Consider the following 13,462-nt stretch of genomic DNA (forward strand, 5'->3'; position numbering starts at 1 on the left):
CTGAACTCAGCTTCCACCAGGATTGAACTCCGGTCGTGAGCAGAGCTTGGACTGCAGCACTGCAGCTTACAACTTTGCGCCACGGGGCTCTTTACGCTTCTACAAAAGCCACAGGCCACCAAGTGATACCATGGCAGTGGGTGACACTCCATGTCTTTCTAGCAGATCTCTGAGATTTGGGCTGTGTGTAGAGATCTTGTAGAAGAAGAAGAAGATATTGGATTTATATCCCGCCCTCCACTCCGAAGAGTGTCAGAGCGGCTCACAATCTCCTTTCCCTTCCTCCCCCACAACAGACACCCTGTGAGGTGGGTGGGGCTGAGAGGGCTCTCACAGCAGCTCCCCTTTCAAGGACAGCCTCTGCCAGAGCTATGGCTGACCCAAGGCCATGCTAGCAGCTGCAAGTGGAGGAGTGGGGAATCAAACCCGGTTCTCCCAGATAAGAGACCGCACACTTAACCACTACACCAAACTGGCTCTCCATTGGGATTGGGATCGGTATAAGATTGAAAGATTGAAAATTCGTACGACTACAATTATGGTAAGAGGTAGGCAGACAACAGGAACGCTTAGAATAGGACACTTAAGAGTCCCTGAAGCTGTAATCACAGCCAGGGAGACCAAACCACACCCTAGCAGAATTACACAACCGTGGCTGCCTCAAAATGCCAGTTCAGAACAGCGACTCATACAGAGATTCAACAGGGAAGTCTGCTAGGTCTGGGAGCAAGTCTAAGTGTACCCTTGGGGCAGGTGCAACGATGGTTCCATCCCACTCCGTGATTCAGCAAGGCAGCAGAATCACAGCTAATAGGAGTGAGGGGAGGCCAGATTAGTAAATCATGCAGACACACAGCAGGCACCCCTCTGTGGGTAGGCAACCAAACCAGCGTGGACTTTTATTTCCCATGTCCTGAATTGTTTTGCTCAGCAGTCTTTTGTTGTGGACATTGTGTCTGAGAAAGTGATCTTGCTTAACAAATTTTAATGTCACCACGCATCAGATTTCAATGCCAAGAAAAACTCACCATAAGAAGATCCTGTTATTGGATTTATATCCCACCCTATACTCTGAATCTGAGTCATAGAGCAGTCATAATCTCCTTTACCTTTCCTGCCCCCACACACAACAGACACCCTGTGAGGTAGGGGGCTGAGACAGCTTTTGCAGCAGCTGCCCTTTCAAGGACAACTCCTACGAGAGCTATGGGTGACCCAAGGCCATTCCAGCAGCGGCAAGCGGAGTGGGGAATCAAACCCGCTTCTCCCAGATAAGAGTCCATGCACTTAACCTGTACTCTGGGGTAGCATAAAGGCCACTTGGAGTTGCAAATGGACATATTCTAACAGTTAAGAGTGTTCAAATTAGAAAACTAGCTTTATGCAACCCTTTAAATCACATGTGTTTAAATCAGATCCCCCGTGCTGGGCAAAGTTGAAGGCAGCAAGAAAAGAAGGCACAGCATGAGATGAGCTGTCTTTTGCATGGAGCGAGAAATGTGGTGTTTGTACCTGTGCTGAATTTCTTCATCAGGGTTGATGGATTTCCATTCCATATGGCCAACTGTGTCACCTTCCATGGAGATAAATCAAGATGGGAAGCTGTGTTAGTCTGCCTGTAGCAGGAGAAAAGAGTCCAGGAGCAGCTGGAAGACTAACAAAATTAGCGTCTTTATGGAAATCCGATCCCTTGCCATCACCTGCAGTCCAGTTCACAAAACTTTGGGATCATTTAATCATGGAGAAAATAACGGGGTAGCTTTCCATGTTCGACGTCTACCCTAAGACCACATCTTTCGAAGAAAAATGGTTTCCTTTTCTTGAGTACATGGCATCTCATGATATCCCACCTCTTAACACAATTTACCTTCAATTTCTTTCACTATAACTCTTTGCTATTCTGTGCTCTCCTCTCCTTCTCTTTTTATTTGCTTACTCCCTTTTGTTAGGCTTGAGATGGTGCAAGGTAATATTCTTGGCTCAATTACTAATATATTTACCAGTTTGGTGTGGTGGTTAAGTGCATGGACTCTTAGCTGGGAGAACCGGGTTTGATCCCCCACTCCTCCACTTGCAGCTGTAATGATAATAACAACAACATAATATAATAATATAACAACAACAATAATTTATGCAACAGCTCATAGCTTTCATGCCAGTCATTCACAAAGTAGAACAACAATAATTATATTATATTGGATTTATATCCCACCCTCCACTCCGAATCTCAGAGTGGTCACAATCTCCTTTACCTTCCTCCCCGACAACAGATACCCTGTGAGTTGGGTGGGGCTGAGAGAGCTCTCCCAGAAGCTGCCCTTTCAAAGACAACTGTGAGAGCTATGGCTGACCCAAGGCCATTCCAGCAGGTGCAAGTGGAGGAGTGGGAAATCAAACCCGGTTCTCCCAGGACAACTCCAGTGAGAGCTATGGCTGACCCAAGGCCATGCCAACAGGAAGTGGAGGAGTGGGAAATCAAACCCAGTTCTCCCAGGACAACTCCAGTGAGAGCTGTGGCTGACCCAAGGCCATTCCAGCAGGTGCAAGTGGAGGAGTGGGGAATCAAACCCGGTTCTCCCAGGACAACTCCAGTGAGAGCTATGGCTGACCTAAGGCCATGCTAGCAGGTGCAAGTGGAGGAGTGGGGGATCAAACCCGGTTCTCCCAGATAAGAGTCCTCACACTTAAGCACCACACCAAACTGGCTTTTGACAACTGTAAGCTGGAAGTGACTCCACAGCACCTAATACACTCACATCCTTCTCTGGCTCACAGTGTGCCAGCAGGTGAGAAAAAGTCTATCCTGATGCACTGAGTTGCATTTAAGGAAAGGAAAAAGGAAAACCACCCATATGACCCCAGGCTGGAGACAGGAAAACCTCTTGCCCTTTTCAAGGCAATGTAAGAACCTTTCCATGAGGAAACAGCAAAGATTTGGGCCAGCGGTTTGCAAAAGAGCAACCATGACTAACCCTATAGGACATTTGCTTTGCATGGATGACTGAATCTTCCCCGCAGATGCATGACCCCACACTGAACATACTTTGCTAAACAAATCCTTTTGGTACATTTCCCCTCTTTGCCCGTCTATAACCCAAGTGAATAAAAATGTATTTTGAGGAGGTGAAACCTGGTGTTTCGAGAGTCTTCCCTGCCTGCCGTTGGCTTGTTCGACTCTAAAACTAAGAAGCAAAGGTTGCTGTTGGAACTGCTCAAGAGCCATGGCCGCTTTCCTCGTGCTCAGTATTGTTTTGGGCTGGGCCCTGGCCCAGGAAGAACGTTGCATCTCTTCCCAGTTTAGAAAACCTGGAGACTATGTGCTGGGCGGATTGTTCCCTTTACGAGTCCTCACCTCCAGTCCGATGGACCGAACGCTGCCGGATATGTACATGTGTGAGAGGTAAGGAAAGGTCATCAAAGGCGAGCCACCTAAGGTAATGCTGCGGCAAGAAAGCCCAATGCCTCTGGACACAGGTGCTCCGCATAAGGAAAGGGAGATGCTTTCAAGCTCCTGCTTGCATCATTCCCCTGTTAGGATGTGGGTTGGCATGGCCAGGTATCTCCTGAGGCTCAGGGTCCTACATACCACCTATGGCTGACATCTAACCCATCTTCATGTACCTGAATGAAGGACTGTCATATAGAGGATGGTGCGGAATTGTTTTCTGGGGCCCCAGAAGTTAGGACCAGAACCAATGCATTGAGTTTCCGGCTCAACATTAGGAAGAACTTCCTGACCACTGGAGCGGTTCCTCAGCAGAACACGCTTCCTCGTGAGGTGGTGGGCTCTCCTTCCTTGGAGGTTTTTAAACAGAGGCTGGATGGCCATCTGACAGCAATGCAGATCCTGTGAATTTAGGGTATTTGTGAATTTCCTGCATTGGGTTGGGCTAGATGACCCTGGAGACAGGGCCATAGCCAGGATTTCATGTTTGGTGGGGCCTGCAGCAGCATTTTTTGTTTGGGGGGTGGCCACCCAGTTTGGCCCTAAACACTTCCTCTGCTTCTCAAAGCAACAGCTCCCCCCCACCCCCCACCCCCGGCCATCTGTCTAACTCAGTAAACCTTCCAGGGGTATCCGGCTTCAAGTAGGCTTCTTCTGCCACCCACCCCCACACCAATCCGAAGCCCCTACGGCAGCAATGCTGCACTTGTTTAGACCGATGGTGGTAAGCAAAGGGGGCAGATTTGAGGCCTTCCAATGGTGGGGCTATACAGACGGAAAGGGGGTTGAATGGAGTGGCCTGCCCCCCCCCCGGGCCCCACTGTAGCTACTAGGGTTGCCAAGTCCAATTCAAGAAATATCTGAGGACTTTGGGGGTGGAGCCAGGAGACTTTGGGGGTGGAGCCAGGAGACTTTGGGGGTGGAGCCAAGATCAAGGCTGTGACAAGCATCATTGAACTCCAAAGGGAGTTCTGGCCATCACATTTAAAGGGACGGCACACCTTTTCAATTCCTTCCTTCCATAGGAAATAATGGATAGGGGCACCTTCTTTTGGGGCTCATAGAATTGGACCCCCTGGTCCAATCTTTTTGAAACTTGGGGGGTATTTTGGGGAGAGGCACTAGATGCTGTACTGAAAATTTGGTGCCTCTACCCCCCAAAAACAGCCCCCCGCAGAGCCCCAGATACCCGCGGATCAATTCTCCATGATTTTCTATGGGAATAAATCTCCATAGGGAATAACAGAGTTCCCAGCAGACATTTCCCTCCCCTCCCCCCGCTTTCTGGTTATCCTGAAGCGGGGGGAGGGTCTCCAAATCGGGGGATCCCCTGCCCCCACCTGGGGATTGGCAACCCTAGTAGCTACAGGCCTGCCTGGCGGTCCCTTCCAACTCTATGATTCTATCTTCTAATGGAGTATCTGCAGCAGATGATAACATAAGACTAAGAGCATAGAAAGCGCTTTGTTCTGCTGAGTCATTATGACAGAGCAGTACTGAGGGAGGTGGAAAGGGGAGCCACAAAATGGGAGCAGGGGATGTATATATTCAGCCAGCCTGTGCCCCACAAATACCTGTGGCCGTCTCTTTGTTAGAAAGAGGATGCAGGGACTTTGGTTTGGGACCAGCAAAGCAATCATTGCGTCCTTATCAAGGAGAAGATAGCTCAAGGTTAAGCAGGAGTGGGCATGAAGCTGTCCTCTACTGAATCAGACCATGTGGTCCATCGAGGTCAGTATTGCCATGCAGAGTTGGCGGCAGCTCTCCAGGGTCTCAGGCAGAGGCCTTTTGCATCCCCCTACCTGATTCTTTCACCTGCAGAACCTGGGACCGGTGTTCCCTCTAAGCTGTTAGGGTGAGCTAGCTCACAAGTTTTTTTAGCCTCCGGCTCACACATTTTTGTCTCTGCTCAGGAAGGAGGAGGAGGAGGATGATATTGGATCTATATCCCACTCTCCACTCCGAATCTCAGAGCGGCTCACAATCTCCTTTATCTTCCTCCCCCACAACAGACACCCTGTGAGGTAGATGAAGATATTGGATTTATATCCCGCCCTCCACTCCGAAGAGTCTCAGAGCGACTCACAATCTCCTTTACCTTCCTCCCCCCCCCCCAAAAGACACCCTGTGAAGTAGAAGAAGATATTGGATTTATATCCCGCCCTCCACTCCGAGGAGTCTCAGAGCGGCTCACAATCTCCTTTATCTCCCTCCCCCACAACAGACACCCTGTGAGGTAGATGAAGATATTGGATTTATATCCCGCCCTCCACTCCGAAGAGTTTCAGAGCGGCTCACAATCCCCTTTATCTTCCTCCCCCACAATAGACACCCTGTGAGGTGGGTGGGGCTCAGAGGGCTCTCCCAGCAGCTGCCCTTTCAGGGACAGCTTCTGTCAGAGCTATGGCTGACCCCAGAGTAAATTAATTTACGCAGGAGCCAAATTGCTCGCTCACTTCAGTGCCAGGAGCTCGCAATGCAGAATTGTTGCTCACAAGACTCCACAGCTTAGAGGGAGCGTTGCCTGGAATCTTTCTGCATACCAAACAGATGCTCTACAACTTGAGCCACAGCCCCCCGCCCCCCATCAGAATGGAACCTCCACAATCAGAGGCAATGTACCTAGGACAGCAGATGATTCTAACCCAGTGTTCCCTCTAAGAAGAAGAAGATTATATTGGATTTATATCCCGTCCTCCACTCCGAAGAGTCTCAGAGCGGCTCACAATCTCCTTTACCTTCCTCCCCCACAACAGACACCCTGTGAGGTGGGTGGGGCTGGAGAGGGCTATCCCAGCAGCTGTCCTTTCAAGGACAACCTCTGCCAGAGCTATGGCTGCTGACCCAAGGCCATTCCAGCAGGTGCAAGTGGAGGAGTGGGGAATCAAACCAGGTTCTCCCAGATAAGAGTCCGCACACTTAACCACTACACCAAACTGGCTCTCCAGCTGAGATCGTGTGATTCAGCCCACCATTTTTTAGGCTCCGGCTCGCCCGCTTTTGTTTTAGCTCAGGAAAAACGGCCCTCGAGCAAACGACTTTATGCAATAGCTCACAACTTAAATGCCAGTAGCTCACAAAGAAGACTTTTTGCTCACAAGGCTCCACAGCTTAGAGGGAGCATTGTCTCTTAACACGCCAGATGAGACAGACCTCGGACTGATCCAGGGCAACCGCTTTTATGTCCTGAATTCTCTCCCATCTCCCCCCCCTCCCCCCGGCCCCATTTTTTCCCTACAGGATTTATACCGCAGGTCTCATCTGGGCTCTGGGGATGACATTTGCCGTGGAGGAAATCAACAATTCCACCACGCTGCTGCCAGGGATCAAGCTGGGCTACGACATCTACGATGATTGCATGGAGTCGATCATAGCCCTCCAGTCCAGCCTCCTGTTCCTCACCAAGGCGGGCAGCAATAGCGTCGGGGTCCTCTGCAACTATACCGACTACCACCCCCGGGTGTTGGCAGTCATAGGGCCACATAGCTCAGAACTCTGCACCGTCACCGCTAAGCTCTTCAGCTTCTTCCTGATGCCACAGGTAACTTGTTTGTGAAAGGCCGTATGAGAAAGTTCTCTTGATAGGAACATACAGCTGGAAAGTACCCCCCAATGTCATCTAGTTCAACCCTCTTTACGATGCAGGAAATTCACAGCCGGATTTCCTCATCCCTTTTCCCCAGTGATTCCTGCTCTGTTTAAAACTTTATTTTTCTTTTTTAGGTTATGGGATGTAGAAGTTGAACTTCTTTCCCCCGGATCATCTGGGCATGTCTACGTATGCAGTCCCAGCAACTTTTTAAAGACAAAGATGTAGAGATAGAATACTAGAATACTAGATTTGCACCCAAGAGATAGAATTGACATCTGTGAATTGAGAAGGGGGGGAGAAAGACTCCTTTTTGCCAAGAAACTGTTAAGGATTATTCCAAAAATTTACTATCGAGTAATTACGTACTATTAGGCGTGATCCACGACTAACGCAGTAAAATAAAAGGAAGGTAGAAAAAGAGAGAAATAAAAAGTACTAGTAAAAGGAAAAGAAAAAACAAAACTGAAGAAAAATATTAAAAACTTATAAGTAGAGAAGATCAAGATATTCTGGTTTGTGTGGTTGAATATCATTTGCTATAGTGAACTCCTGAACCTTTCTGAGGGTTCCCCCTCCTCCTCCTCACCTTGCCCGTTGAATAGGAGGTGCAGCTGCATAACAATCCTTGGAAGAACTTCCACCACCTATTTTTCTACAAAATGACTGCTGAAGCTAACTAAATTTTCTGCATTGTGCAGGGGGTTGGACCGGATGACCATGGAGGCCCCATCCAACTCTATGATTCTGTGTCCCTCCAGGTCAGCTACGGTGCCACAACGGAGAAACTGAACGACGAGGAAATGTACCCCTCTTTCCTCCGCACTGTGCCCAGCGACAAGATCCAGCTGGATGCCATCATGGAACTCCTGCTCTCTTTCAAGTGGAACTGGATCGCCGTCATCGGCAGCGACAACGAATACGGCCGAGAAGGCCTCAGCCTCCTGTCTTCCATGGCGGTCAGCAAAAACATCTGCATCGCCTACGAGGGGCTGATCCCGGCAGACGTCTCGAGCCCCGATCTCGAGAAGACGTTGGAGTCAACCGTCCAGTCGATCAACAAGACCAACGTCAACGTCATTGTCCTGTTTTCCAGCGACCGGCCAGTTCGGGCTCTCTTCAAAGAGTGCCTCAGACTCGGGCTGGGCAAGAAGGTGTGGCTGGCTACCGAAGCCTGGGTGATGTCTGAAGTGGTCACCTACCTCAAGCAAGTAGACTCTATCGGGACGGTCATCGGTTTCATCATCAAGGGCGGGAACGTCTCCGGCTTCCACGAGTATGTCGACAGACTCTTTCAGCTGAGCCAACAGAACAGTTTCTGTGAGGCTTCCCAGAAGGAAGACGATGGGGTGGGCTCTGATGTTCTGGGGCCTCAGTGCCCACAGTGTGACCAGATTTCCCTAGGGAACATCAGCAGTGTGGTGGAGCACCGCCAGACTTTTGCTGTGTACATGGCTATCTACAGCGTGGCCCATGCACTCCACAACGTGCTGGGTTGTGAAAGCGGGCGGTGTAAGAAGAGTACTGTCAAGCCCTGGCAGGTAAGAGAACAAAAGTTGAGGTGGCCCTCCTCAAAGCAGGAAGAAGAAGAGGAGATTGGATTTACGCCCCGTCCTTTACTCAGAGTGGCTTACAATCCCCTTCCCTTCCTCTTCGCACAACAGACATTCCATGAGGCAGGCGGGGCTGAGAGAGATCTAAGGAGAACAGCTCCTAGAGAGCTGTGACTGCCCAACGTCACCCAGCTGGTTGCAAATGGAGAAGCAGGAAATCAAACCCGGTTGTCTAGATTAGGTGTGCGGTCCCTTTAACTGTGATGGCCAGAGCTCTCTTTGGAGTTCAATGATGCTTGTCACAACCTTGTTCCTGGCTCCACCCCCAATGTCTCCTGGCTCCACCCCCAAAGTCCCCAGATATTTCTTGAATTGGACCTGGCAACCCTATTGCAGATACCAGAGAAGAGGCTGGTACAGGCCAGAGTTCTGAACTCTCGAGAGCTTCATTAACTGGGAAGTAAAACCACAGGGTCTTTGTACTTTGCCTCCCTCTCTGTTTTGGCAGCTGCTGGAAGAAATGAAGTCCCTCAATTTCAGCATCAAAAACCATGCGTTCCATTTTGACCAATACCGCAGTATCAACAAGGGCTACGAGGTCATCAGGTGGAGCTGGAAGGACGGCCAGATCCAGTACACCTCCCTTGGCGAGTTCAACGGGAGCCTGAGCATCAGCAAATCCAAGGTCCACTTTCATACCAAAAACCAAAAGGTAAAAACAGAGAGGGTAGTCATTTCTCCCTCCTGCCTCACTTTACGTCCACAGAAGTTCCTCCCCTTGCTGATAGGAGCATCTCATTTATATCCTACTTCAGGGGTAGCCAAACTGTGGCTCAGGAGCCACATGTGGCTCCAGTCTTTCACATATATCGAGTGGCTCTCGAAGTCACCACCACCCCGTTGGCAAGCTTGGATAGGACATTTGTCTCTCTTTAAATCACTTCTCCAAGCTAACCCAGCCTGTGGCTTTAAGAACACATTTAAAGTTAAAGTTATTTTCTTTCCACCTCCACCTCTCCATCTATCTTCCTTCCTTCCTTCCTTCCTTCCTTCCTTCCTTCCTTCCTTCCTTCCTTCCTTCCTTCCTTCCTTCCTTCCTTCCTTCCTTCCTTCCTTCCTTCCTTCCTTCCTTCCTTCCTTCCATCTGAACACATTTAAAGTTAAAGTTACTTTCTTTCCACCTCCACCTCCCCATCTCCCTCCCTTCCAAACATTCCAAACATGTCTTGCAGCTCTCACCCCATCTGCCAGGAGACTTTTGACCAATCAGAGCAGGCAACAGCGGCTTTGATGGACCAAGATTCTGGTTCAGCATCAGGCAGCTCCATGCGTATTCATACCCTTTAAAGAAAAGCATCACATTGTTGCGAAGGGGCCAATCACGCCCGGCGGTCCTCTCCATCTCTCTAGGAGCCAGTGTCCCAGTGCCTTACAACGTGCCAACCTGGGCAGATTCGCCGGATGAAAGGTTTTCACCTGTGCTGTTACGACTGCATTGACTGCGAGGAGGGGACATTCTGCAGCAGTGCAGGTAAACACGGTTGGGGACTTACAACAGCCTCCCTGCATCAGACATAGGTTGGGCATCTTCCAAAGCCCAGAGTCTGCAAGAGGTAACGGATCCCAATTTAGAGTTGCTGGTCTCCAGGGGGTAGTTGGAGATCTCCTGGATTACAACCGATCACCAGATCAGTTCCCCTGGAGAAAACGGCTGTTTTGGAGGGTGGACTCTATGGCATTATACCCCACTGAAGTTCCTCTCGTCTCCAAATTCCACCTTCCCCAAATTCTACCCTCCCCCCAAATCTCTAGGAATTTCCCAATCCCAAATTGGCAAGACTACCCCAACTAAGCACCATTTTCTTGTCTCTCAGCTCCAAATCTATGGGTCGCTGGCTCTCACTCATCTCCTAGAGTTGCCTGCTTATGGCGAGAGACCTCCAGCCAACCTCATTTGCCAATGTTCAGCTGATTGGCGGGTGGAAATGGGGGTCCAAGCAGGGAGGGGGCGATCACCCTGGGGTTGGGTTCCCAATCCCCAGGTGGGGGCAGGGGATTCCCCAGTTTGGGGGCTGTCCCTCTGCTTCAGGGTCATCAGAAAGCAGGGGTGGGGGGAGGAAAATGTCTGCTGGGCACTCCATTATTCCCTATGGAGTATAATTTCCATAAGGAATGGAGAATTGATCTGCAGGTATCTGGGGCTCGGGGAGGGGAGCTAATTTTTGAGGTAGAGGCACCAAATTTGCCACATAGCATCTGATACCTCTCCCCAAAGTACCCTCTAAGTTTCAAAAGGATTGGACCAGGGGGTCCAATTCTATGAGCCCCAAAAGAAGGCGCCCCTATCCTTCATTATTTCCAGGGGAGGGAAGGCATTGAAAAGGTGAGCAGTTGGTTGAAATGTGATGGCCAGAACTCGCTTGAGAGTTCAATTATGCTTGTCACAACCTTGCTCCTGGCTCCACCCTCAAGGTCTCCTGGCTCCACCCCCAAAGTCTCCAGATGTTTCTTGAATTGAGCCTGCCTTGGCGAGGAGGGCGGGATATAAATCGAATCAATTGAATTGAAATTGAATTACCCTTGGGAGAAAAGCTAAAAAAGAAAAACAAGGCCTCAGCTACTTGCAGGAAGTTCTAACCATAGAGTTCTTGATTATGCCTAGAGTTCCCTGTAAGTGACAAGGATCGCTCTAGCAATGGTTTCCCCCCCCAAGGCTCCCGCTAGCAATGGTTCCCCCCCCCAGGGCTCCCTGGTTAAAAACACGCTCTCAACCAGGCTGTACAATAACCTGTTTGCAGCCAAGTGCCCAGGTGAGGCAGGTATTTTCTCGCCGTTCTTCCGCAGAGGACTCGGCCTGCACTCCCTGTCTGGAGCACCAGTGGTCTCCCAAGCGCAGCACGCAGTGTTACGACCGCAGCGAGAAGTACCTCTTCTGGTTCGATCCCGTGTCCCTGGTGTTGCTGGGCTCGTTGCTCTTAGCCTTAGCTCTCACCTGCCTGACGGGGGCGCTGTTCCTGAAGCACCTCCACACCCCCGCAGTGCAAGCCTCCGGGGGTGCCATGAGCCTCTTGGCCCTCTTCTCCCTCGCGGTGATGTGCGCTGGCACCAGCCTTCACGTCGGGAAGCCCCGCCCCACTGTCTGCAAGCTCCAGCAGCCCTTCTTTGCCCTCTGTCTCAACGTCTGCTTCTCCGTCATCCTGGCAAAAGCCTTCCAGATCGTCCTGGCGCACGACTTCGCCTGCAGCCGGTGCACCATCGCGCACACCCTCATCCAGAAGCATCCCTGGTCCGTTGTGGCCTCCTGCCTCCTGGTGGAAAGCCTCTTTTGCTTCTGGTTCATCTACGACGTCCCGCCGGTCATAGTCATGAACTATGCTCTCTTGCCGACCCAAGTCCTTGTCCAGTGCAAGATCCAGTCTTGGCCCGCCTTTGCCCTGATCCATGGGGCCAACGGCGTCCAGGCCTTCACCTCTTTCCTCTGCACCTTCATGGTCCAGATGCCAGCCAAGAAGTACAACGTCGCGCGGGGCATCACCTTCGCCATGATCACGTACTTCATCGCCGTGATCTTCTTCATCCCCACCTATGCCTCCGCAAAGCTAGAGTACCGGCCCGCCGTGCAGATGGCCGCCATTTTGCTGTGCGCTTCGGGACTGTTGGCGTGCCTCTTCCTGCCCAAGTGCTACATCATCTGGTTTAAGCCAGACTGGAACACGACAGACTATTTCCAAGACTACACTCGAGAGAGGCTGCAGGAGAAAGACTCTCAGGATTGAGGCCCCCTTCCCCATTCCACAAGAGCCCCGTGGCGCAGAGTGTTAAAGCTGCACTACTGCAGTCCTAAGCTCTGCTCACGACCTGAGTTCGATCCCCGGCGGAAGCTGGGTTTTCAGGTAGCCGGCTCATGGTTGACTCAGCCTTCCATCCTTCTGAGGTTGGTAAAATGAGTACCCAGCTTGCTGTGGGGGGGGGGGGAACTGTAGATGACTGGGGAAGGCAATGGCAAACCACCCCGTAAAAAGTCTGCTGTGAAAACGTTGTGAAAGCAACGTCACCCCAGAGTCGGAAATGACTGGTGCTTGCACAAGGGACCTTTCCTTTCCCCCATTCCAAGCATTCCACCGTCTTCTCTCTTGCAAAAAGCTTTCAGGACAGGAAAGGAGTTCTGGGCTGTCTGTGGTGTACTTCACACCACCACGCCTGGATAGTATGGCATGAGCTCTGCAACAGGCCTGTAGTTGTGCAGCTTTCCGTCACGCAGCTTTAAGTTACGCAGCTATCAATTTTAATAGAGACATTCTAGACTGGGGTGGCCAAGCTTGCTTAACGCCAGAGCTGCATAGAATAAATGTCGGATATTTGAGAGCCGCAAAACATAAACATCAGATGTTTGAGAGCTGCAAGGCATGAACATCAGATCATAGAGTTGGAAGGGATCTCCAGGGTCATCTAGTCCAACCCCCTGCACAATGCAGGAAACTCACAAATACCTCCCTCTAAGTTTGCAGGATCCTCGTTGCTGTCAGATGGCCATCTAGCCTCTGTTTCAAAACCTCCAAGGAAGGAAGGAAGGAAGGAAAATAGACAACAGATTTTTTGGGGAGGGAGAGGTGGAAAGAAAGCAATTTTAACTTTAAATGTGTTCTCCAAGCCGCCCGCTGACTTGGCTTGGAGAAGTGATTTAAAGAGACAAATACTTCCTCCAAGCCAGTTGATGGGGTGGTGGGGGCTTCAAGAGCCACACAGTGTGTGTATGAAGGAGCTACATGTGGCTACCGAGCCACAGTTTGGCCACCCCTGTTCTAGATATACCATGTTAAACAATAAGATCAAGTTCGCTTTTCACTATGCTATTCAATGGGGCTAGACCAGGGG

General features: G+C 50.5%; 1 protein-coding gene across 1 annotated transcript; it reads left to right on the forward strand.

Annotated features, from left to right (window-relative positions):
• Positions 1–3,221: 3,221 nt before the first annotated feature.
• On the forward strand, positions 3,222–12,363 carry LOC132587324 (taste receptor type 1 member 3-like). The gene is made up of 6 exons (XM_060259601.1): positions 3,222–3,400; positions 6,686–6,986; positions 7,796–8,575; positions 9,096–9,299; positions 9,998–10,118; positions 11,432–12,363. The coding sequence occupies exons 1-6, from the start codon at positions 3,222–3,224 to the stop codon at positions 12,361–12,363; spliced, it is 2,517 nt and encodes an 838-aa protein (XP_060115584.1).
• The last annotated feature ends 1,099 nt before the right edge of the window (positions 12,364–13,462 follow it).

This window comes from Heteronotia binoei, chromosome 18, assembly GCF_032191835.1.
Source record: "Heteronotia binoei isolate CCM8104 ecotype False Entrance Well chromosome 18, APGP_CSIRO_Hbin_v1, whole genome shotgun sequence".
Lineage (NCBI taxonomy): Eukaryota > Metazoa > Chordata > Lepidosauria > Squamata > Gekkonidae > Heteronotia > Heteronotia binoei.